Below are 26,424 nucleotides of genomic sequence, written 5' to 3'. Positions count from 1 at the left end.
GTTTAATTAGTTTCTGTGCCATTTAGGTGCCCTCTTTGTAACAAAAGGAATGGGGAATGTCAGAGGAGTGTGGCTTGTCTCGCACTGTGTGCTTTTGTTGCATTTATGAGAAAGTAGCGAGTGCAACATTATAACTTCCTACATTTAGTTTCGCTATACTATAGAGCCAATGCAGTCCGTGGATCTTCCTTTGAAGTATTTCTGGGCTCTGCAAGTGGCAGTATTTTCTAGTGCCACAACACGTTCCATTGAATCTTCCTCGAGAGCTATTGTTGACATGGTGAATCGAACTCAGTCAAGCAAAGCCGTTTGGGAAATTGGGGAGTTGAGCTGCTGGTTTTGTTAAAAGGAAACTGAAGGCGGTTCTGTAGTTGAGAAAAAATACTTCAGCCATCTTTATTTGGCCTTCATGATCACAAATATCAAAATTATATTTCAGATTGATGTGCCAAGTATCCAGAACAGTGTTTCCAAAATAGCACCGAAGCCCTTCCTTCCCTACAAGTTGAGTGAAAGGAGGGAATCGTAACATATTATACAGAGATTCTCAACATTTCCGTGCTTTCCGCAAGCTTTACCCGAGCAGTCAAAAATGCCAGACGGGTTCCCTCACTAGCGGCAAGGCAAGGAATCCTCTGTGCAAGGCAGTTGAATCCTCTGTGTTTATGACATCACATCCAGCGTTTTTTTTTTTTTTTCTTTTTCGGTTTTACTCTTGTCTACTAAACGTCCGGGTGAAATACTTATGATATTCAAAATCACAGCACAAAAATACACTAGAATTCACTTTTATTTTCAAGAACTTCCAACTAGAAGTTTGTAAACTTTATTTGCTCATTTTTCTGTAGACCAGTTTGTAAGACTGCTGGAAAAAGACATCAGTTAAAGTTGTGTAATATATCATTTCAGAAGGTGGATTAGCTGATTCTCTGACTCCAAAACAACATGCTGGCCACATATAAATTCCTATTTGGTGGGTTCAAGCCAAGGCCCCGGGAAGTTGGCAAAGGCTGATTGTGGGGTCTCTCTTGTGTAGCTAATGTTTCGGTTGCATATATGTTAGCCCTGTTTTCTTTACTAGAGCATTCTTTTTGCTCTTGGATATGACCTCTCGTCCGTACGGAGAAGTGCTATTTCTGAAATTGCCAGTTTAGTGTTGCTTTGGCTCAATTTAGCTTTTTACTCTTTTCTACCATCAACATTTATGTCATTCTGTCCCCCATTGGGTATTATCAATAAGCTCATGCAGATAGGCAATTTTTAAATGGCTATTCTAAAAAAGATTTTTATTTATTGGGTTGTCTCTTTTTTATAATATGACACTGTTTGCGCAAGCAAGCACTGTCGTTTCTCTTCTTTTTTTTTTTTTTAAATTGAAGCGTTGTTAATAAACTTGCAAATGTGGTGGCTGAGCTCCAGGCTAAACAGTAAAGTTCATTACTCATCCTACTCTATTTTAGTCAAATGCAAAAAGTGCCAGTTCTTGTTCGTGCTTAATGTGTACGAGGAATTAATGTGTGGAAGTTCTTTAGTCACCGGTAAAGTGAGAACAGCAGGGACGAGCCATCCCATATGCATGCGTGGCCAAAGCACGCTAAAAGGCAGCGCGCTGTAGGCTGGGCAGACAAAAGAATGCCGTTCTTAGGTTGTCAGTGTCTACAGAAAAAAAAATACCATTTTCCCCATCGTTTTGCACCAGTTGCTCAACATCGGCATTCGGTACCCCTTCCCGCAGGTCACGGCGGTCGCGCAAGTCGCGAAGCCGCACGCGAAGCCCGCCCCCCTCTAGGTCACGGGGAGGCGGGGGCCTCCCCGTGACCTGGCGCAAGTCGCCTCTCTCGAGCCCACCGACATACCAGCAGCACCGGCGGCGCGAGCGCAGCCCCAGCTACGAAACCAAATTTGCCTCGACCAGCCTGGGCGCCGAGCTGCGCAAGCACCGCAAGGGCCGCGAGCTCGAGAAGAGCCGGCGCGCCACGGGCGGCACCCCCAGAGACCAGCAGCAGCAGCCGCCGCCGCCTCCCCCGCCGCTGCCCCCCTCCCCCACCCAACGGCCCGAGCGACGCCCCCCTCCCACCGCCGCCCCCACCCCTTCCCTCAGATTCGCAACACCCTCCCCCTCCTCCCCCGGAGGTCCCGCCCCCGCCTCCGTTGCCACCACCCCCCGTAGCCGACGCACCCCCTCCTGCGGAGGTGGCCAAACCGAGGACCCCCTCGCCGCCATCTTCGGAGGCGGAGTCCTCGCCGGAAGAGACGGCCGCCCTGGCGGTGGACAGCGACCCCGGCGGCGCCGACAACAACGGCGTGCCGGAGGAAGAGGAGGAGGCCAGCGAGGACAGTGGCCGCTCGTCAGTGGAACGGATGGTGACGAGCCCCGTGGTGGCGGCGCCCGTGGCCCCGCAGCGGCGGAGCATCAAGGAGCTGCCGATGCCTCCGGGCATGAAGGTGGAGGATGTGATGTCGCCCGAGACGGCGGACAGAGACGAAGGGTCGTCGCCCACCCCCCAGCAGCAGGCCACCACCATGGCCACCCAGCAGGCGGCAGCCATGGCGGCGGCGGCCTCTGCCTCGGGCACCACACCAGCCGAGGCAGCCCTGGCAGCGTCGCTGCAGGTGTTCCGGAGGCCCAGGTGGGTGGGACAGCTCAGCCGTTGTGGCACGGTGCCGGTAACGCATCCTGAAATGTGGTCTTTCGATTTCCGCCCGATGACGTTGCAGAAGTGCCATGCTCGTTGCAATCCTGGCTGTGACGCAGCAGCGAAGGTAGACATAGACACTTGTTTTGCTGCAGGTCACTCTCTAGCTTGGTAGTCTACGAAGCTCCAGCAGCTAGGAATTCGGTCGCCACAACGACGGCGGTGGCACTCACCTTTGCTCATACGTTTTGCTGGAACCTCTATGACGCCCGCCAGGATTGTGACATCCCAGCTTGTGCGACTATATTTTTTGCCTCTTCAGTGTCACTTTCGATGCATAAGTGGGATGGGACGGTAAACGTACCAGTTGAAGACTCATTTATCGCAGTTGTGGGAGCCGGTGTGATGTCCAGTCGGATCGTGCTCAACACAAGGAGCTATCTTTGTCGTGAAAGACATGGAACAGAAGTGCACCATACTCGGCGTCCATCTATTTCATGCCCAGCATCGAGGCTAGCGTAGCTTCTACAGCGCTCCAGTGCTGTCAAAACTACCTGCACGAGCATGTAGATTCCTTTGGCGTCCGTTTCGCACGAGACCTTGTGCGAATGAGACGCAAGATGAAGCCACTTGCTCCGATTTGCTGTCTGAAGCCATAGCTTTAGCAGTTGTCAAAGTTCTGGTGCAACAGGGTATAGAGGAAGAAGAAAGTTGTTACTTTGAGGGAGTGACATAAATACTGTCTGGATAAGTACTATGCTCAAGACTCTCAAATTTTTGCGACTTGCAGGATCCTCAACAAGCCTCCTTCGGACGACGACCGCTTCCCCAACTGGGGTGAGCGTTGCGTAGACGTCTTCGACATTGTCTGCCAAATCGGCGAGGGCACCTATGGGCAGGTCTACAAAGCCAAAGACAAGGACACCGGTGAGTTCTTCTTGTGGAATTTCGTCAGCTTTGAAATCGTGTGGAACTTTGGCCAGTTGTGCATAGCAGTGTAGCATTCTGTGCAGCTCCAGTAGCTAATGTCATGAAACCACTGTTTCTCTGCTACGAAGCAAGACATCTAGTCTTTCTCATACTGCTCATAATCAGTGACAAACCAAAAAAAAAAAAAAAAGTTTGCCACATTATGGTGGCCAGCGGCGCAGGTTTCCAGTGATTTGAGCCTAGCCGGTATCCTACTGTTTCTAGGAGTGACCAGCCATTGGGAATAATTTGATTCACTGAGTAGCCAGTCAGTATCGCAGTTTTTCTAGCACCTTGTATGAGTAACATAATGCAAGGAGCATTAGGGCTGTCCCACGAGCAGCGTTGTTGTCTCCGACCTCAGGGGAGCTGGTGGCCCTGAAGAAAGTGCGTCTGGAGAACGAGAAGGAAGGCTTCCCGATCACGGCGGTGCGGGAGATTAAGATCCTGCGGCAGCTGAACCACCCAAGCATTGTGAACCTCAAGGAGATAGTGACGGACAAGCAGGACGCCCTGGACTTCAAGAAGGACAAGGGGGCCTTCTACCTGGTCTTTGAGTACATGGACCACGACCTCATGGGCCTGCTGGAGTCGGGGCTGGTGGAGTTCAATGAGCTGCACGTGGCCTCCTTCATGAAGCAGCTGCTTGAGGGCCTGAGCTACTGCCACCGCAAGAACTTTCTCCACAGGGACATCAAGTGCTCCAACATACTCATGAACAACAGGTGGGTGGGGGTGCCTCACTTCTTGGGGCAGCCATACATAGGATGGATGGATATGAATGGTTGTACCCTTTATGACGGACGGTAGCTTGTACCACCTAGCCTAAAAACTTAAAAACCGTTCTTACCCTCCTAAACCTATGCATTTCTGTAACTATCGTTAGGTCTTGGGGGTGACCGCCAGAATGGCCTTTGGGGGTCAGGTACAAAAAACCTAAAAGCATGCATCTCACCTCCCTCTTTCCCCCGGCGAGGGAGTTGCCGATTTTCCTCTGGACAAGACCTGTCGGCGTCACCCCAACACCAGAACCATTTGGAGACAAAATTCAGAGTTTGGGACCACAGCCATGCTGGAGGGAGTCCCAATTTTTTCTGTCTCACCTGTCCCCCAGTTGTGCTAGTTAGTTGTAGGAGTTGAGGGCCTGTATGTCACCATAATTAGAACTGGGGCATTGGGAAAAACTGGAAGATAAGAATCTGGGGAGTTACATAAAATTAAACTTTCAACCTCGAAAAGAAAAAAAAAAAAGTAACAGATATTTGGTTAAACAAAACAAAACGGTAGTTGAAAAGGAGTCTCCTGGAAGGCACAGAGAGTTGGGCAATATTTTGTTAAGAAACTACTTAGCATTTTTAGAGCCCTAAAGGAGCAAAGTTTCTTGGCAACACGTCTGCTGCCACTGTAAGGCTTTGAGGAGGTTCCTCTTGAAGGTTCCACCAGGTACTGCTGGCTGCTTTACATCACTTTGCTGTGATGCTGTTTAGCAGCGTTCTGAACCTTGTGCATTTGTTTTAAAACAAAAGGTGTTGTGAAGCACATCCTTATTTGACAGATTGTTACATTTAAGCAGTGTCCATGAATTATGATACTAAGCTGATGCATTTTAGGATGCAATAAGCCACACAATTGTTTCTGTAGGCCCTTTCAATTTGGCTTATGTTTGTCTGAGGCATTTACGCATTGCAAGATCAGTCTGCCACTTCACAAAGGGGGATTGACAGATTGACCTCACACTGTCTAAACACTCACATCTAGTTGTTTTTTCTTTTCTGCTGCAGTTCCTCCTTGCTTTTCCCTATCAAAAGCTGACGATTAGAGTGCCTTCAACTCAAAGCACGTCAGTGACACAGCTTGAAATGGCAGTGCTTAAAGAAAATGCTGAAGGAGAGAGAAAAAGCAAGTAAAACTAGAAAGAGGAGGCAGTGCTGTGCAGCAAAGCAACCTAGGAGGGGCTTGCACTTCAAATGTAGGGTGGGGTCATCTTTGTCAAATTAGCAGCAAACTGCAACGTGGTTTTCGTATTGTTTAATGGGGACACCACCCAAAAAAAAATATTTCTGTAAAAAAAAAAAAAAAAAAAAAATCGATCTTGAAAAATGCCACATTTACATCCACCAACATCTAGAGAGTATTCCCAGAAAGTTTTATTTGTTTACACTGCATAGTTATTTTTTTATAAATTATTTTCAGTCCAGCGATGCTAAAGAAAAGGTAGAGGTTTGAGCACTTTGAACACATTGTTCTTCGTTCACTTTTGGGCATAAATTTCACTTTAAGAAAACTATTGTTTCAGTATGAAACCATCGAGAAACCTCATATTTGCGTCTTATATGTCTAAACTTTATGGAGCTTGTTACTATGAACTTAGATTTTGCATTTTCATGTTCTTTTATTATGAAAAATTGTAATTTGCAAAACTTGGTAAATGTGTAAAAAGAAATTTGTTTTTTTTTTTTATACTTTTACCTGTGAAATACCTATTTTTTAAAGCTTTCTTTTCATAGTAACCGGCAACAAGTATTCCAGTATGCATTCCACCAGAAAAATATGTGGTTATCAACACCATTTCTGAACAATAGATTCATTGAGCAGATTCTATGCAAAGCTATGCTTTACTTTGTTCTGGGGGTATAGCTCCTCATAAAATTGGTTCACAGGGCTGAAACTTTACATGCCTTTCTTCTCTATGCCAGCAAACACCACCTGCAAATATCATGCTGATTGAATGAGTGGTTCAAAAGTTGACATTCCCAGGTAGTGTCCCCCCTTAATGAAAAGTGTCCCTTTCGTGAAATTTTTAGGTGTCTCCAGGGTTTCTTGTAACCTGTCTCAAAACCACTTTTGACCCCATTGGTTGCCAGCAGATTACGGCCACCTAACCATGCCCCTAAACCCCACGTCTCCTATCGAGCAGTCAAGCATTTTCTTCTTGTGGACTCTCTGGTTCGGTTTGGTCTTGTGGCAGTCTCTGACCTCTTGTCCCTGCTCCTCTGGCAGGGGCCAGATCAAGCTGGCAGACTTTGGGCTGGCCCGCCTGTACAGCGCCGAGGACAAGTCCCGCCCCTACACCAACAAGGTGATCACGCTCTGGTATCGGCCCCCCGAGCTGCTGCTGGGCGAAGAGCGCTACGGACCGGCCATCGACGTCTGGAGCTGCGGGTCAGTGACCCCTCCCTGAAACGCGCTTGTTTCTACTCTTTTTCTCATTTTGTTTTTGTGATCGTGGTTATGCAATGTGGATTTGGTTAGTGCACCTCGTTCTAGACAGTTGGAAAGAAGAGCCGCACAGGTGACGGCACATTGCAACGGATGAATTTGGCAATCGTTTGTTGTAGTGGCATTGGTGTGTTTTGGACGGGGATGAACGCGGGAGTGTGGGGTTAACACCCAGCACAACCCACTTGCGTCTTTTTTTATTTTTTCTTTATTTTCACATTTAGAAGACTCGAACATGCTTTCTTTGTGCATGTGAGCTCTGGCAGTAGTAATAGTACAAAAATGGAATTTCCAAATATGGGTTGTATTTATATATAAGCTCCCAGCAGGTCATCGTCGACAGTCTGACACCATTGGCATTGTTGTAAATGTTTTATACTGCTTTTTTTTTTTTTTTTTTATATTAACGGGGGAAGCCTTAGTCAAATAGTCGGGGGAAACCCGAAAATATCTGTAAACTTAGGAATGTAATAATGATAGGTACCTGGCTGAGAATGACTAAGAAGGAAAACAAACACCATTGCCATAGTGGAAAGGAATATTTCTACTTATTGAGAGCTCCTACGTCCATTGCGTCCATGGTCCCCCTCTTTCATTTGATTAAAATCCCCAAAGCACACGTAGCTTGCAAATATTCTGCAGCAGTCACAGTTTCAAACTTTCACTTTACGGTTGCAAGCCTACATTTTACGTGCCAAGGATGTACATAGCGCGACACTTCTAGCGTGAACGTGAGATTGGTGCTTTTCGGCATTTTACTTCGAATGGCTGTTGCCGAGCGCCAAAGCTTACCGCTTAGGTCAGAGTGCCGAATGAGCACTTTCCCCCAAACTAATAGTTTTGGACATGGCCTGTGTTCAATTTATCTACACATCCTGGACCAGCCACGCTCTGTGCACATCACCATACTTCACCTAGAATCGCAGCCTATCTTAAAATTCTAGAGCTATTGTAATAATCTGGAGCAAAAGGTGCATTAAGGTTGCCTCGAAACGGTGGTGCATAGATACGGGCAGCGGTGGTCCCGGTGGGTCTGTATTGCTGGTGGCGCTTTAATGTACATATAAAACGCTCAAAACACCACTTGCAATGTCTCTACCTACCGTAAAATCCCGTAAGGATGCCCACCCAGGATGAAGAGAAAAAAAATGGTGAAAAACATGGGGTGTGCTGTCTTTGGGGATGTCAAAGCAAAACTTTATCAAAAATAATGATAAGGGCCAGGGCACCCGCTACAAACATGTGATGCGGGAACTGATACCGCAGACCTCTGACAGGGCGAATTCGCGTTTCACAATGCAATAAACACGCTGGAATTTGCTACAGACTCCTGTGTCACGGGAAAGGATGCTGCAAGTGGCCGACGCAGCAGATTCGCGTTTCACGGTGCGAAGGACTCTCGGAAACCCGCCGAGAACTCGCATCTCACGGGAACGGATATCGCAGATCACGGACGCAGCAGATTCAAGTTTCATGGTGCAATAAAGACGCGGGAACCCGCTACAATCTTGCACGTCACGGAAACCGATATCGCGCACGCAGATCGCGGACAAAAGCACGGGAATACGCTACGAACTCGGGAACGGATACCACAAGTCACGAACGCAGCAGATTCGCATTTCACGATGCAATATACATGCGGGAACGACTTTTGTGTTACGCGAGCCGATGTCGCGCGCAAATCGCAGACAAAAACACGGGAACCCGCTATGAACTCGCTTCTCGGACACACCTGTATCGCCGATCGCGCCGTTGATGCGCGATTCCCCGTCGGACATCGCTTGACGTCCAACGGGAAAGGAGGGTGGGCGATGTTTGGGAAATTTTGTGTTGCGGATATTTAGCCAAAAACACGGGATGGGCGATCTCTCGGGGGAGGGCGCCCTTACGGGATTTTACGGTAGTTGTTTTCTAGTTTTATTATGCACAAAACCACTGGCATCATGCCTCATATAAAATGGAAGTTGACAGGCGCTCAAACAACTTCGGCTCATCATGGCAAAAGGAATGTGTCTAACCTTTATCTTTTTTCTCGCTCGCTTTCTCATTCTTTCTCTCGGGACCAACGATATCAGCACTTGCGATTTGCAACATTCTGCTCTCGTCTTTACCCCGCCCCCTGCTTAACCGCTTTACCGTTCTTTGTTTTTGGGATTTTGTGGCCCTCAGCTGCTGAACTGTCTTCAGAATCAAATGCTTTGCCTTCAGTCTCAAATTTCTAGCCACAAACAAAACAAAAGCAAAGCTTGAAAGAAAAGTCAGTGCTGCCATCGGACGCAAACTAAACCACTAGTGCGCCTGGGTCGTCCAGCATGGTTGAGCGCATGAACTGGGAGAAACAGACGAGCAATGCTCGTCCAGAACATTTTGGGGATGGCTTCCTGGTTGACAAGCTAGGCTCGTCCTGAACAGTTATAGGTGCTGTGCAGCAATTGTAACATTGAAAGAACTTTCTGTTTGTATTTTTTATATATCTAGGCACAAGTGAGAAAAAACGTGCCACCTTGCCCAGAAAAGTGTTCCACGGCATAACCTCAAAGAAAAAAGAATAATTATTTGACGATCTGCACCCTCATGTGGCAGTTACTTGAACTACGGTGGCGCATTGTAGGGACACGCGGAGGTCAACAAAACCTGTTCCCCTCCACTGCCGCACTCGCCGTCAGTCCCGTGGCGAATCGTCTTTTGTGTTGATCACTCACTGTGACCTCTGGCGACGCTAATCCTTGAAAAGTTGGCAGTCATGGAGGAATAGGTTGGGGGCTCTGAAGACAGAGCTTAATGGAAAAGCAGGTGGTCCCCCAGAGACATTACTCGAAAGACGTCGTGAGAGTTGAGGGTACTTTGACCTTCGATTTGTTTCATTTTTCTAAAATAAAAATTACAGGAAGTTCTGTTGGTGGATCCTTCGGGAATGCGTTAGCATGGCCCTTGGAAATGCCACACGCGTCCCTCATCACTTTTTTTCTCTTGACTTTCTCTTATGCTTCCTGTATTTTTTGCTGCCTCTTTTTGACCTCGTTACAAGGTCAGTGTTAGCGTTTTCCCAAGGAGGACATGTGAGGCATTTCCCAACGTTCATGCTAATAGATTGCCCAAAAATCCACCAATGGATCTTCCCGTAATTTTTTTGCCCCCTTTTTGTACTCTGCCTGTCAGAGTATGTCGACGCCCTTGGATACGGTCGTCCATATCACTTGTGAAAAGAACCATGTCCACACCACTCGTGGAAGGAACTGCATCCATATCAATGGTACCGCTACTACGGAATCTCGGACCGAAGAACAACCGCGACGGCAGACTGGCAACTGAGCACGGCCACATTCCACCACGCCGCGGTGCAACACGTCTTAGATAGCAAAGACGTAGTGCTGAGTGAGATGGCGTCATCAGAGAAAACCAACGCTGGGCACAATTTGGACACGACAATTGCATCAATGTTGAGTGCAAACTTAACTCAAAGCCGAGCACTGATGCAGCAGTCGTTTCAAATCTGTGTCCATTGTTGGCCTCCTATGATTAAGCCATCTCATTAAGCATTACGGCTTTGTTATCTAGAAGGTGGTACCTCCTCCTCTCTTGCTCTGTGCCAGCTGTGCGCGTGACTGCTGAAAATGAAAGGGCTCGCTTTGACGAAGACCTGGCAGTGTCTGTCAGTTGTCAGTGCCGGGGAGAGAGGGGGAGGTTGACGCGTGCTCACATCAGCGCTTCGGACCAGTGGGAGCGTTGTATGCGACAACTGACAAAACAAAAGACACCACCGGGTGTCCTCAAATTGAGCGTCCTAATGCTAATACATTAAAACTAGCGCAAGAAAGAAGGGTTTTCTGTTTTTTGTTTCACGTGCGACACAGGTTAATTCCCACAGTTAATTGGCCAAAGTCCAAAAATAGTGGCATCGCCCCCTTTAAAGGGACAGACACCGGAAGTACATTGCCCAGCACCTTTTTGGACTGACGCGGACTGGTGCAGTGAAATGAAACGAGCCTAATGCTTGACCGCATGCAGCCTCCCTAGGGTTGCTCGACAGAAAGAGAGAAGACAGGCGGTGTTTCTGACGGAAGGCCCCCGGCGTCGCTCCCCCCCAGGTGCATCCTGGGCGAGCTGTTCACCCGTAAGCCGGTGTTCCAGGCGAGCCAGGAGATGGCGCAGCTCGAGTCGATCAGTCGGGTGTGTGGCACCCCATGCCCGGCCGTGTGGCCCCGGGTCATCCAGCTGCCCCACTGGGCCACCTTCCGGCCCAAGAAGCAGCACCGGCGGCGCCTGAGGGAGGACTTCTCCTTCCTGCCCCCCCACGCCCTGGACCTGCTGGACCAGATGCTCGAGCTGGACCCCGAGCGCAGGATCACGGCCGAGGCCGCCCTCCGGGGACCCTGGCTGGCGCCCGTGCGCCCCGAGCGCATGCCGCCCCCTGAGTGAGTGTCCGCAACAGTGTGGCAATGTGGCAACAACCTGCCCCTTTGAGCTCGACACTTTGGCAGCGATTATGCGTTTGGAAGTGCCCGCCCGCACTCGACACGGGAGGCATCGCCATTTTCGGGAAAGACTCAACCGTCAGAGGGTTGACTCGTTTGCAGAGGTGCAAAGCCTAGCGGAGTCGTAAGATGAGATTGATCAGTATCTGAACTTGCATGCAAATGTGGGACGTTGCGTCTCCCCCTCGTCGAATTGGGGTGGTCGGAGCCGAGTCATGTCTCCTCAATCGACAGAATTTGCCAAAAGTTTAGATTGTAGCGGAGCAGCACGTCTTCGTTTGAATCCCAGCGGCAGATGAGACGTGAGAGAAGCGGCCTAATGTATGCGTTTGTTATTGGAAAATACAGCCTGCCCTTTCCACTGCTGGGTTTAAGAGTAAAGGCTGGTTCACGTAGCACAGATGCCCCTGGTGACGTGTGACGTAAGCAGACGTAAGCTTTCGTAACTTGATGCAAAAAAACGGGGCTATCTGAATTACCCTTCAAACGGAGAAAACACAGAATCAAAACTTTGGGTAAAGCCAGTCGGTTCACGATTTCGGTGGTATTAAAAACTGCCAAAAAGACTGGGACGAAGAAGACACGGACAGGCACTGGTTTATGTCGTTTGTGTCGCATTTGCCCTCGTCCTTTTTATGCGCTTCTTAATACCATCGGGAAAAGGCACAGACGCAAACTCTAAATCTGCATTGGGGGTGTGGGTGCCTTGGGTTAGTGGTGCCGTACTTGCTGGCCATTGTTTTGAGCGCGTTCCCTTGTGCTCTTGCAGCCTGCCCCACTGGCAGGACTGCCACGAGATGTGGTCCAAGCGGAGGCGGCGGCAGCTGCGGCTGGAGCAGGACATGGCGGCCTCTTCGGGAGGCCCCCTGCCCTCCCAGGGCCTGCCCATGAACCTGGGGGCCAGAGGGGGCAGCTCTGGGGGCAACAGCCAGCCAGCCACCCTCCCGCCCCCGCAGGACGGCGAGGGCTCGGGGGGCAGGCCCTCCGGCCCGGCCTCCGAGCGGGACGGTGAGTGCCTTCCGGTCTCGGCTACCATCTTTCGGCTCGTCCGGTCAGGATCGAACCGGAAAGGAGACCCTCTCGGAAAATGGACCGGAAAGTGAACCGTAGAGCATTTTTTTCTTCCCATACGTTGTTTTCTCTTCCTTGTGAATCCTTGTGTGTCGCTTTCCAGAATAAACTATGTATAGCAGAAAGCTGAAGCTCCGTGAGAATGTGACGCTAGTGGTGGTGATAAAGTGCAAAAGCTTGAGCATATGACTTTACCTGAATCGAAGGATACAAAAGAAAAACACAATTTTTCAATGAGCTAACAACCATCTTAGCCTAATATTCATCAAACCGGAATTGGAGATTGTGGGTGCCTGTAGCGTTTATTTCGGTGAAAAAAAACCAGCCACTTAGAAAGGCGATACCGTTTTCTTTAATTTTGCTTCGATGAAAGTTTCTCTTAGGTAAATGTCTGTTCATAGAGGAGTTTGTTTTTCTGTAGTATCTTTTGATCGAGGTAATATCATGTGCTGAAGCTGTGGCATTTTATCATCACCACTAGTGTCACATTCTAACAGAGTTTGAGCTTGCTGCGATGTATGGCTTATCTATTCCGGCCGAAAAACCAGGTTTGATTTTCTCGATCGAACCCTATAGAAGATGTTTGCCTGCTCTTTGATAAAGATAAAGCACACGCAGAGGTGATGCGGTACGTTGCAGCCGACTGAAAAAGGGGGCGTGTCGCTTTCCAGAAGCGGAAAGTTCCAAGTTGGCCGACGGTCCGGAGAGCAACGCTGCGTCGGGTGTGAACAGTCAGCAGCTGCAGACGAACCTGAACACAATCACGGCTGCCTTCCAGAAGCACGAGACGCTGAGCATTGCCCAGCTGGCCCAGCTACTTAACATTAAGGTGGGTGGCAGTTCACACTGCAGGGACTGGACCATCCACTCGTTTCTTGTGGCTGGGTTGAGGGATAAACAGTGTTGTGCTGCAGCAGAAAGATTGTTACTTGGCACGAAGTTTGCCACGACCTGCAACCGTGACCAGAGTTGTCTGTGTCATAAGCGATTGCAGAAGCGAGCTTGCTTGATAGAGGGAGACATTACAACTCTAGTACTATTTGAATAATTTAATATGGTATAGGTCAGTGGTCTCGAACTTGTGAATGGGGGCCGATAGCCCACACCAGAAAGGTTGAGGGCCAACGTAAAACGGGAAGGGGGGGAGAGGGTGGAAGTTTTAGACATTTCACAGGGAAGAGACCTGTTGGTTTATTTGTGATTTTTGTAAACTTGCAGTTTTGTCAGTGACACCTTTAGATTTTATTTGTTTATATGACTACTCTGGGGCTGCAACCTGATGTGATAACAACATTAAAAATGAGACTGCCCTGCCAACATGCTGTCATTTTTAATAAGAAAAAGAGAGCAAGTACTACACTGTCGTTCCCATTGCTCAATTCACTCGGGAATTAACCAAGGTCAATGTGTCTCTAAGAAAACAATCGGTTAATTTGGCAGTTCTCGCTTTCTTTACGATTTTTATTACAACACTCCGAACAAAAACTTGTCTTTTAATGACAATTTTTTTTCTTTTTTTGAAGGCGGGAATCTTGAGCTTGTAGCTCCATCTTTGGCAGTTGCTGCTGCTGATCGAGAGTTTGCGGAATTGTTGTACATTGCAAAAAGCGGCTTGAAAGCAAGAAAAATAAAGCGAATAAAGGGCAAATGAACACAGATAAGTATAAACTATGTGAATATGTTAAACGAGCGGAGCTACTTTTCGAGCGAAAATGAATCGGTGAAAAGAGATCCCTACGGCACACTTTATTTCTAGCCTTCGAGATATGGAAGCCAGGGCTCGTAGCCGGTTGCCCGAGGGCCGCGTGTTTGAGACCCTTGGTTTGAGACCCATCAAATAACTGGAAATTTTCGAAGTGACATTTCGAGGCAACGTAAACGGGCACTTTGGGATAGGGCCTGTTCAGAAGAATATTTCTGCTACCACTTTCCTTTCGCGGCGTTGCGAACTAGCCGCTACTCATTTCCGTACCTCCTTTGCCTCAAGTTTTCTGGAGTGACCGGTTTTGTGCGGCGCGTGACGGGCCCTGACACGGCAGAGGCACTGCGCGGCTTGCAGGTGGACACGTCCACCCGGCAGCTTCTGGAGAACCTGAACATGCAGCTGCTGCTGGCGGCAGCTGCCAAGCAGGCCCAGAAGGTGCAGATGGCGAGCCACCAGTACCGTCAGCAGACGGCGGCAAACATGGTCGCCGCCACCAAGGAGGCCGCCCAGCCGCCGGAGCCGCCTGACCCCCTCGCCGCCGTGGGGGGCAGCAACAACAACAGCGGCGGCGCCAACAGCAACCCCGAAGAGATGGCGCCGCGTTCGTCGAGGTACTCGCAACCACCGCCACCGCACGGGCAACAGCTGCAGCAGCTGCAGCAACAGCCTGCTCATCCCCAGCATCAGATGCAACCTCAGAGGTTGCAGCAGCCGCAACAACCACAGCAGCAGCCGCCGCCACCGCCTCAGCAGCAGCAGTTGGCCGGACAGAGGAGGCCGGGCCTACCTCTGGAGTCTCCCACGCGGATGGCGAAGTGGAAAGAGGGACCGCCCCCTCTCCTACCGCAGCCCATGGGTGAGTTGAGGCAGTTTTTCGTTTTGCTAGAGCTAGTCGGTGCTAGCTGCGGTTAGTTGCCTGTTCGTTAGGGACTACTTGCGTGAGAAGGCCGGTACATTGAGACTCATCACGGGTCGACCAGGAGGGCAGCGTTTGGTGCATTATGAGACTCTAGAACCTATACTCCAATCACACGTAAGTTCACAGTGCGGCGGAAGCTGAGTGCTCGCTATACCAGTCGTGCGTCGCTCTTTTGCCGCTTGCTCGTGCCCCTGCCAACATCCACGTACAGGGAACGAGGTCAGGTGGTGAAGGGGAGGCGATTGATTGATTCGGCAAGCACGTAGCTAATGCCGTGCTGTCAGCTTAGGGGTGAACGGAGTATAATAGGGGTCTGGTCGACGTGTCCTGTTGGCTTCATCTTCGATCAAGTGGATACAATGGCAGCCTGCGGCGGACATCTTGAGCATTATCACGATACACATAAAGAAACGTACATTCTCTACTGAACATAGGCTCAGGCGGACGCACGAGGGAATTTTGACTTATACTTAACGATGGACATGAACATCTGGTGCCTTCCAAAATGTCTGACACTCAGCCAGTCACGTGAAGTGCTTTGCAGCTTTGTCTCTAGGATGAAGAGCCGAACAAGGAAGCAAAAGTATCGTTGTACAGGTGCAGACAAGTCACTTGGCAGTTGTACCATGCATATCAAGGACCGTTTTTTATTTTTTTTTAATTCCTGTTTTAGTGCGTTGGTGGGTTTTAAGCACCATAAGAAAGAAAAGGAAGGGCATGGGTGGTTTAGGGTTGTAAGTTCGTAAAAGGAAAAAGGCTGTTTTTTTTTATTTCTCTGTCGGGGTTGACGATGGCTTGACAGCTCTTCTTGGGAAGTGAGTACTGACGTTTACTTTGCACAATCTCCATGACCTATAGAAGTTAATAGTGGGTACAAATACTTGACTAGGGGAATACAGGACACTCCCCGATAATACATTGGAAAAGATTACAACGAAGAACCGCGGAAACACGCTTGACGGTGGCTGCAGTACAGTCTTCACATCCCCGTCAACCGCACCACGTGCGGAGGCATCGCCTGGTCACTCCACCAGGGGAGGATTCGGTGCGGCTGTCGTTCTGTCTAATGCAAATGAGGAAAGTGTCTTGTATTCCCCTAGTAAAGTATTTGCTGGGTACTTGTACAGACATGGGCACTTGCTCGTTTTGTAGCCACTGACAGGATAAAAATGGGACATATCTCAACCTATAAACCACCACTGTCCTTCTAACTAGATCGTTGCACTCCGTAACCAATAGAAGTACATATGTAGTTTCCTATAAACAATAAATACAAAACTGTATGCTGCAAGCCTGAACATGTATTGTTTCGACGACGTAAGCCCTTTGCGATTCGAATTAACTCGTGTGGTGTTGCTTGAAAAGGAATCGAGTGCGGTGCAGATGATCTAAAGTCATTCGCACAATTCTTGCAAGCTATCATTGTGACGCCATTCAGAGCTGGCATATTCGGGGGGGGGTCACTTCTTGAGGCTGTGGACAAGGCGCATCTCCATTTAACTCTGCGTTCATATCAGGACAATTTATTTGTGCACTCAATGTTAAGTTTGGATCAAAGAAAGAAAAGAAAGACGGCCATGAAATTCTGGAAATGGGATTGTCAGCAACGAGGTCGCGAGACTCGTCGCTCAACGGTGAACTGGTGGGCCATCCGGGTCACCAAAAGGTCCTTCTTGAAGACATTGCGTGAAGGTTTCGTACTAGACTTGCAGCACGTGATCATACTCTAGATCTACGAGTCCCACATTACCGGGACTCATGCCGGGACAAGTGGCATCACAAGTGGTGCCACTTGTGGAGTAAGTGAAAAGGATGTGATTCAGTCGTCGAGCGAGTGGAAGGGTCTACAAAAGCTCCCTTTTGCCATTTTCCTCCCATCTGCGACTGTATGTTGCGATTGGTGACACTGGCAGCCGTGTCTCATTCCTTTACCACGCAAACTTTTCGCGAGTGTTTCCATACAGTTCCTTCTGATTCTCCGACGGTTGCCATGATGTACTTGTTAGTTTGATCTCTGGCGGTGCATAAAGCACGTCTTCAGAGGTTGACATCTCAATCTGAAGGTTCTTTCTACCTCCGCTGGTCCAGGCAAGTACTGCTTTGTTCCTGTTTTTTTTTTTTTTTACATGTTTTATTACATTTGGATAGAGCATGATGGCATGCATGCTGAGTCATGATTCCACAGTCTTTTTGTTGGAGCCAGAAATCTTTTATTTGTTTTCTTTTTATTTTCTTATTCCTATAATGGAAAAGGAGTTGTGTCATTGAAGAGCGCTTTCCACAATCGTTAAACCCCAGGAAGATCAGAAACGCGGGGTGTGGCAGAAAAAGCCAGTTGCAAGAAGATGCTGGGAGTTGACGTCATCTCTAGTGAAAGTTAATATAGGGAACTTGCATCTCGTATTGAATAACTTCTATAGTCGGTTACAAGTCAAGAAGGTAGGAGAAGCTCCTCCCACAAGTGTGATGCGCCCGTTTCAAATCCCTCCGCAGTCGAAAGAAGAGTTCACTGGAAACGCTCCTTGTTCCGCTTCAATGGATTCCCACTTGTCTCCGATCCCACTTTTTAAGAAAGCGACCTTTGTATTCATCGGAGAAGGAACCGAGCCCCTGAAAGCAGCCTTTGTATCCATCGGGGGGGGGGGGAAGCTAATCCCCGAAGGTCGTACTGTTTCCGTCGGTGGGTGGAACTCTAATCTCCCTCTCGTGGCTTCCACAATGCTAAGTCAAAGTCGAAAGATAAAGCAAATATGTACAGAAAGGCAAGACCCTCCTCGCGCGTTGGCCGCGATGTCACGGAAACGGTGGGACGCTATTTGATGCGGAGGTGCGGAGGGTATCCGATTCCCTTTGAGGGGCATTTGAGGGGCATTTGCCGCTACCTTCTTAACCTGTAACCGACTATAGAAACAAAACTAAAATCGGTGGCTGGTTGCAACGACGAGCTTGAGGAAAGTTGAAATGTATCCTTGCTGTATCTCTCTTTCGTACTAAGAGTCCCAGGTCGTTTGCGTAATAAAGAGCTTTTGTTTGCCAGCCTTGAAGATTCTCTGGTACCTAATCATTGACGCGCTTCTCAGAAGTGGCACATTTATGTTGTGGTAGCCCGGTTGTTGTGCCGTTGAGTTAATTTTTCTGACTGGAACTTTTTGAAAAAAAAAAAAAGGAACCCTTGAGACCCAAGGATCCAAACATGGCCGTGTCCCAAAATTTACTCCATCTCGCCCCAGAGATGCGTACCTCGGCGTTGAAACACTTGTTGGCGTCCAGTGTCACCATCTCATTCTTACGGTTCTTAAGGGTGACCATGACCTTCCAGAGTGACGTTTGGACCGAAACCTGCGCCTGCGTGGCATTGTGAGATGAAAAGACACGCCCAAAGAGGCTAACCGCCGCGCCTTCGTCTTGCGCAGAAACCCGGCGACCCTCGGCCAGCCCCGGACACTACCCTCCGGGGGGACCGCTCCAGCCCGAGCCCCACTCGAGGAGCGCCCAGCGGAGGCCCGACGCCGGTGCGCGTCCCCCGTCCCCCCCGGCTCCCAGCATCGTCCCATCAAGGACGGAGGGCCCCCCGTTGCACCGGGGGCCCGAAGAGAGCCCGCCCCCGTTTGAGCCCCTGGCGGCACCCCCGCCGGGCGGGGGGCCGCACCCCCCCAACTACACAACGTCGGGCGTCAAGGCAGCCCTGGCCCAACTGCTGGAAGCGCAGGGCTTTCGGGTGAAGAAGCCCGGCCACTCAGGTATCCCAGTGCCGCCGCCGTCCCATTCACGCCACCACCACCAGCAGCAGGGCTTTGCGCCGGGGCCGCCACCGCCTTGCTCAGAGTCCCCCGAGGGGGACGCGCGCTTTGGGGACGGGGGGTTGCCTAGCCGGGCGTTTGCCCTGGAGCACCACAACTACTACGCCTTCTCGCCGCCGCAGCCCGGGGAGGCGAGCAGGAGGCCCCTCTTGGAGAGTCCCTCCGACGCGGCGAGGAGGCTGGGGCTCCTGAGAATCCCCCCGGCCCCCCGGGGAGCGCGGGGGGACGCGAGGAGGGGGCCCGTGTCGCCCCCCCCGCCCCACCTCGAGATGGAGGGCTACGCGATGCCGGCGGCCATGGAGGGAGGGTACGGGGAGCACGGACCCCCCTTTGCGGGGCGCCATCCCCCAATGCTGCAGCACTTCCAGGGGGGCGGGGCCCACCGCCTGTAGCGCCCGGGTTGCGGCGTCGGTTCTTTCCGTTTGTTCGGGAGGTACCGACCCCGCGTCTCGAGCGGACCAACTGAAACCGTAGCCTTCGTGGAGCCGCCGTAATTCCTCGCCGTAATGGGACGGGTCGCATCTCTTTCGGGCATCTTGGCTCCTTGCCCGTTTCGTGGGCCATATTCTTTCGGGACTGTGTGTAGCATTTTTTCTTTCTCTCTCGAAGCGGGGAAGGGTGAAGGTGGTCGTCCTTTCTACGGGCCCTGCAAGCGGGGATGCTTTTGCTACGTGATGTGATCCTCTGACTTTAGGTGAATGCCCTTGCCTCTTTGCACATTACTCGACGCTAAGGGAAAAGCTGCCCTTCCAGGGGAAGGATTTCGGAGGCCCGGTTTCTGCCGCAAGAGACGACCCTGCGAGCCTTATGTTCTTTGGAAGGCAAGGTGGCCTTCACTTTTCTTTTTTTTTTTTAAGATTTTTTTTAGAATATATATAAATTTGTGCTGTAAATATGTATGTACCGAAACTTGCCCGAACCTAAGGGACTGTTTTCTCTATCTAAATTGTGGGAGGAGTCTGTCTTTGCCGGATCAAAAAGCGGTAGGTGTGAATCTTGCCTCTCTGAGGGGCGTGAGAGCTTTTGCGGGGATTGGTGTGTGTGAACTCGACTGCTGTGTCCCCAACTCGAAGGAGAAGAGGAGACCGAGTTGGAAAAGAAACTGGCACGTGCCAGTGACACGGCCTGCCGGTTGACGTAAAGTTGTTTGCCTCGACGCGTGTTGCAAGGCCAAAGCGTGGCCAGTGGCCATTGCTCTGTGTAACTGTTTTCTGAGTAAAACCTGACCAAAAACAAAAAATGCACAGGACGTCACTCCTTTTATTTGGCATTTAAAAGAAACGCGAGTACACCGTACACCATCCATTTTTGGCCCGGGCGGTATCGGCGCGTCCTAAAGTCACCCTGCTTCACAAGCCACGAACGTCGTAAACAACCGCACATTTGCGCACACCTTTCCAGTTTCAAAGCACTTGGTGGAAACGGCGGCACAACATCGCCGTAAACATAGACTACGCATTTACGTTCTTGCCAAGAAGGCGGCGCAAGCTCGAAGCGAGAGACGGAGCCAGGATTGTAGCGTGGACGAGGGCAGGGTCCAGAAGTGTTAGGAAAAGAGAGCACAGCGGGGCACCACCGACGTCTTGACACCTTTCAGCCACCCGGAGAGTTTGGACGCCGCTTTTCGGCTCACCTGCGCTCCCGGAACAAGCCCGTCATCCTCGGCGCCATCGAGTCCTCCGCGGAAGTCACCGGCGACTGCGGCCTAGTTTTCAATGTGCCGATAGTAACTCCGGAAAGGACGGTGGCGGCGTGTCGTGTGCTCTCCCCGCGCCACTTGTGGATCTGTGGAGGACGGCGGGTGTTGGACGAGACTTTGTTTGCGGCAATGACGACGACGACGACAACGAGCGTTTGGAGCGGCGAGGAGATATTTGTGTCCTTCGGTTGTCTTTGCGTTGGCCGGGTGTCCTATAGGTAAGCGCTGCATTTCATCCTTTGAGCCCGAAGAACGGTTGTCGGTGTGTCCTGTGACTCTCTTAGCGTGCGAGGTAGCCTGCGCCTAGGGAAATGAATGTCCAAAAGAATAACAATGTTTTGCCGTTTCTTTTTGTTTGTTAGCACTGGGTGTATTTGTTTGCGTTTGCATGGTGAAATATGCGATGGAAGAAGCTGCACAAAAGGGAAAGTAAATTACGATTTAGTGGTGTCTTTGTTCAGAAGGTTACCTTGGTGCAAAGATTTATGGAATCGCTTGCATTCTTTTGAGGTGGCATTTCCTTTGTGGTTTTCTCCTGTTCTCTCCCATAATGCAATCCTTTAGCTTGTGTACTGTGATCTTTCCTAGGTCGCTAAACAATCCTTTAATTGGAAGTTCAAGTTTAAATTTGAAGGGCTTTTTTTTTCTCCTCTTTTTATATATGCTTAAGCTAGCATTTCCTGCACGAGTATGGAGCACCTTCACGTCGCTTCAAATCATCAGCAGAATTTCCCGTAAAGCTTTGGTCAAATCATGGCATGCACGAAATTACCCCCTAGTACAGTAGCCGTGTAATGCTTACAGCCATCTCGTTCGCAAGCATACCTTGATCCTTAGAAATGCCCTTGACGTGCATTGACTGGTGACACACGGGTGAGACTTTGGAAATCACCCACCATGTTTGTTGGATGATGAAGTGAAAATTTTCACGTGAATCACTAGCTTTCCTCCCCTTCAAAATGCTTCCCATTTTTTTAATAGTTGTGCCACTATTCGTTTCAGGAGCAAGGCTCTATACAAACAGCTGCAGAGGGAGGGTGTACAAGATACGGCTATGGGATGATTTGATCTGGTGTAAAGAAAGGTTGTAACCCTTTGCAAACCAAGAGAGAAATCATTTCTTGAGGCATTCTCCATCAGAAAAGATGTGTTGGCATGGTCTTGTCTCAAAATAATGTTTTCTATTCAGCTTTAATGCCTGTGTGATGGTTTCTTTGTGTTCCCAAGTGCTTTGAACTGGGTGTCGGAACAGACGCCGCCACTCGACACACGGCTACACCGACCTTGAACACGTCCTAACACACATCGGACATGCAGCACAATGCTAACTGGAATTTTGTACAGACACCATCAGTGTGCCGCCATTGAACTCTCGGACTGCTCGTATGCTCAAACATTAGGGTGTCAACTTCGCCTTGTTTTTTCCTTTTTTTTTTTTCTTCGCTTTTTTTTTTGTATTTGCTACCATCGCTGGAACCCTGTGCAAGGTGAGATGTGATGGTCAATACCATCCCTAGGTAAACGCATTAATGCTTCGTTACCTTATCAACTAGGTAAAGTTCAAAAAGTAAAAGAAGAAAAACAAAGGTACTGAAGGGGAGTAGAAGTTTATTGTCTGCAATCTTTGTGCACAAGCTTCAAAAAATTAAAGCACTTTTTTTTTTAAAGGTTTTGTGGCATTGCGCGAGCACATAATGAATTGGCCTAGGGAATCTCAAGCACAGTACTGCGGACAAAATACCCGGGAAATGAAGGTGGCTACAAGAATAACGAATGGCTTGACAAATCCCATTGTATGCTGTGGAAAAACACTTATTAGTTTGCCGTTTTCCGTGTAGAATAATTAACAAATCTGCGCCCGAGCGCTACACATCTTTCCCCAATGCAGAAGCATTCGATGGTTACGTGCATGTCTACTAATAGTGTGTGGGCCCATCTGGGCCGGTGTTCTCGACCATTGTCACCTGGAGTGTCGAACTCGAGTCCACGTTCAGGCGTCTGCGCATTTCGTTGGGAGTGATTTCTGCCAAGGTGCTGGTGGATCCAGTTCCGAGGGCATAGTTACATCCCTGCTATGTATATGGCGAGCTGCCTTTGCTGCACAGGAGTCCGAATCCCAGCTTAATATACTAATTCTCGGAGCGTTGCCCGCATCAAGCCCCAAGTCTTTTTTTTTTTTTTTTTTGGCTTGTGACGGTGTTTCGAATGCTTCCGAAATACCGACACAGCCCAGCGAAATATCGCTGGGTTGTGGACGCAGGCGCGGTGTCCGATAATGCGGAGAAGAGAGCTACTGCTCGTGGTCAGATTGGGTTTCACAGGCCAGTGGACAAAAAATGGTTCGATCATTAACTATCAAGCTTTCTCTCTCTCTCTTGTCATTGGCATAGCGTTGCACGCAGTACAGGCGAAGGCAACGCCAGGCGAGGGGAGAAAGCAAGCACCAGAAAGGCTGGGGAGAAGTAAAGAAATCTCTCTAACGTTCCTAGTGCTCTCCCTCTTCTCCCGTCCCGCCTTCCTAGTGGTCGCCCTTTCTCCGCCTGGCGTTGCCTTCGCCTGCACTGCGGACTAGTGACACAAAAATGTAGCTCTTTTTTTTTTTTTTTTTTTTCTCGTTTGTTTTTGGGCGCAGATGCGACTGGTTGCCTTCCCAAACGTTGGCATTGTCGCGTTCACGGCCGAAAAGGTTCCAGTCCCGAATGGACGCGCTGTCGGCTCCTGTTTGGAGACGTCTGGCATATTTTCTCGCGCGTGTAATCGTGTATAAAAAAAAAAAAAAAAAAAAATAGCCGCTGGCAAGGCGAGAACGGCAGGGCATCCTTTGGAATGCCCGACCTCCAGCACGCGCTCGTTGTCTTCTGCCCTGCTTTGGCTGCACGTGCAAGCCGCGGGTTACGAGACGCCCAAGCCGGAGGCGAGACAGCCGAGACTCCTCCCTCACGTTCTGATCCTGTCCGTGATCACTCGTAGCATTTTCGACTGACCTCGAGGTCCGCGTCCGCGTGACTTCGCGTCCGCGTCACGAAGGATCTCTGGTGGTTGAAAGAGGTCGTGATGGGTCGACTCCTCGGCACGTCGTCTGCTTACTGCAGAGTACAACCGGCGCCGGTGGTAAGGCCTTGGGTCGGGCTAGCGGGGCATAAAAAAAAAAAAAAAAAAAAAAAAAAAAATACTGGAGGACACTTGAGACTGCTTACGTGTAGGAATGCGGAAGCATTCCTACACGTGCGATGGACTGTGAGGCGGCCGCCTCGCAGTTCGTCGCACGAAGCAACGAACCCGGGTGGTCTGAAGCGCACCTTTTGCATTCGGCGCTGACATCACGCTCTCCCACCGCGCAGGTGCGGTGCCCCCGCCGGCTTCACGGCTTTCGTGACGAAGCCTCTGCATTGCTGTGCTTTGTGCTTTATTTCTGAGGCGCGTCCGCTTTGATCTTGAGTGGCGCGTGCTGGATGACGTATTTTTATTATCTTTCGGACACAACGCCGACGACGCCTTTTCCCGTAATGGGACATGGGACACGTAATGGGCTTTGACATTCAAAACATAGAACAGCTCTGGAAAAGACGGACTCGGGGAGGAGATTCTGAGACGGAATTTTTGCGTCGCCTACGCTCGACGGTCGGCTGGCTTCGGACACCGACGGTTGTGACTAAAGCACGGTTGCTGGTGTCGGCTGCTCGCCTTGAACTAACGCCGCTTTTCAGATACCTTACTCTTATTTCGCTCGCTCGACAGGCTACGCTCGACAGGCTTATTTTTGAATGTTTTATAAAAGAGAAGCTACCCTCAGGACTTCGCGTGCGAGAACGGGGAGAAGGCGCTTAAAGATTGAATATGCTATGTCAATGGGATATGCAAATATGAAAAACTTTATAAGCTGCAGGGTCTTCCTTCCCTGTACGCTTGCCTAGTGCCCTTGAGTGATGAGGAACCGACTTATCCGATCACTGATAATGCCGAAGATAGAATTCTCGTAAATTTAAAGTAGTCTGATTGATTACTTTTTATTGATGTAACCCCAGCCATCCAGGCAAAAACAACTTTATTTCTCGCTCATGTTGCCCAAAATACATTACTTTTTTTTTTTTTTTTTTACGTTTTGATTTGCTTGCAATAGGAGGTTCTGTTACTGACGAAAGAAGTGGAACGTAAAATAGGTCAGTGATCCTATTTTCTCAGAAGTGCAATACTTTTTGCACGTGTTCAACTTAATATAAATCTTTATTATTTCAATACAAAACGGACGCACATAGAAAGCATCAAATAATAGACAAACGGTAACAAACTTCTTTTTCTGAATTCTTTTTGCGGGAGAAGTTCTGTTTGCCCGCTGGTCTGATTTTGATCGCGATTTAAGCAGTAATTTAAATCGTCTTGATTTTTGTTATCCACCCTGCTAGGAGGGTGGATAACCCTCCTTGCAAGGTGAACTTCTGTGAACTTGGGGATCAGGAAGGCGCAGAAACGATGGTTGTGACGTGTGCTTACTGCGAACCTCAAGACGTTGCTGTTCTCCGTCGGTTTGTCAAAATAGTTTATCCACGGACTTGCGCGTAGACACTTGCCCACACCCCGTGCGGACTCGTTTTTGGACAGCGCGTTGGAGCTGGTACATTTGATGGTGATCTGGTTACACTGGTGCGTCCAGGAGCTCATTTTTTTAATGGAGAATACGACCAATGGGTGACCTAGTGATAGCATCGTTAGCACCAGTTCTTTGTTATTTGAGTTATTTGGGGAGCTGAATGAACGCCAGAGCAATCGAAGCCTGTGCACTAGAATCGCGTCATCACAGTGAGGTCGAAGGCAGACTCGGCACTGCGTCAAGCATTCGGCCACTTCGGCTGGGTCCAGTGTTCGATCACTGCGTCAGGCAGCGGCGTAGAGTTTCCATTTTCCCGGGGGGGGCAGACCCGGAATGTGGCTCAAAAAAAAAGGGGGGGGGGGGGGAGGCTGCGGGGGGGGCGGGGGGGAGAGGAGGAGAAGGTCCTTGTTTTATTTGTTCCGTGGGTTCTCCCCATAAGGGTCACCTGCAGCAGTCGGAGCCTTTACCGAGCATTTTGGTAAACCCGAGACTGGAGAAAAAGGGACAAGGACATAAACAAACGGACACGGACATTGTGACAGCTAACTACCTGGTGTCCCCAAATGAGACGCTCCGCAAAAGAATGACCCGGAAACTTCAGCGGTTTGACGCATCCAGTAGAAATTTCTCTGAATACGTGTTTTACTGGCCACATTTTTGCAAACATATTGCAAGACTAAACTACCAGTACAAAAAAGCGAATCTTTTTTTTTTCTGCAGGGGTAGTTCGGGTCTAAAATTTTGTTGCATAAATGTGACCAGTAAAACACGTATTTCAGGAATATTCCTACTTGTTGCACCAAGGATCTAAATTTTGCGGGCCATTTTGTGTGTAAAGTGTATTTTGAGATGCCCATATAGTACCAAACTCCCCGAGTGGATACGCAGGCGCACCAAAAGCGTTAATTTTGAAAATGGTGAACAGGAGAAAATGAATCTGCTGTAACCAAAATATTTTAATATTTTGGTTACAGCAGGGACCCATCGGAGAGCCATTCGTCTTAATTTTTACACAGGATACCGGACGAACTGTCACGTTCTTAGCCGAGTCGGAACTGGGCGAGTCGACTTCCTATGAGAACGGCTTACGTTTCAAGAAGGTCAATGGGTTCTGAGTTTAGGTTTCCATTTGCGGTGTTCGTGTCGGCTCACGGTTTAAGTTTCAATTGAACTTCGCTTGGCCCCGCTCGTTATTCCGGGACTCCAATCACGATCCTTCAGTTGCTTCCGTCTCTTTGTCAAATAAGCCTCAACCCAGGGAGTTAATATAAAATAGTTTCCACAGGTAATAAGCTCCGGTGACCTTGCCTCAAAGGAAGTGATCAAGCACTTGCTATTCTACT

General features: G+C 49.5%; 1 protein-coding gene across 1 annotated transcript in view; it reads left to right on the top strand.

Annotated features, from left to right (window-relative positions):
- The window catches only part of LOC8025299 (cyclin-dependent kinase 12), a 45,057-nt gene that overhangs the window by 11,791 nt on the left and 6,842 nt on the right, over nucleotides 1–26,424 (top strand). The window contains 10 exon segments of the mRNA XM_029977185.4: nucleotides 1,736–2,038; nucleotides 2,040–2,630; nucleotides 3,427–3,563; nucleotides 3,970–4,330; nucleotides 6,606–6,767; nucleotides 10,913–11,239; nucleotides 12,069–12,307; nucleotides 13,042–13,199; nucleotides 14,430–14,931; nucleotides 18,408–18,734. Of these exon segments, the coding sequence (XP_029833045.3) occupies nucleotides 1,736–2,038; nucleotides 2,040–2,630; nucleotides 3,427–3,563; nucleotides 3,970–4,330; nucleotides 6,606–6,767; nucleotides 10,913–11,239; nucleotides 12,069–12,307; nucleotides 13,042–13,199; nucleotides 14,430–14,931; nucleotides 18,408–18,734 (3,107 nt within the window).

The sequence above is a fragment of the Ixodes scapularis genome, unplaced genomic scaffold (assembly GCF_016920785.2).
Source record: "Ixodes scapularis isolate PalLabHiFi unplaced genomic scaffold, ASM1692078v2 PGA_scaffold5__190_contigs__length_132052651, whole genome shotgun sequence".
NCBI classification, from domain to species: Eukaryota; Metazoa; Arthropoda; class Arachnida; order Ixodida; family Ixodidae; genus Ixodes; species Ixodes scapularis.
This window is presented reverse-complemented; position numbering and strand designations above follow the sequence as displayed.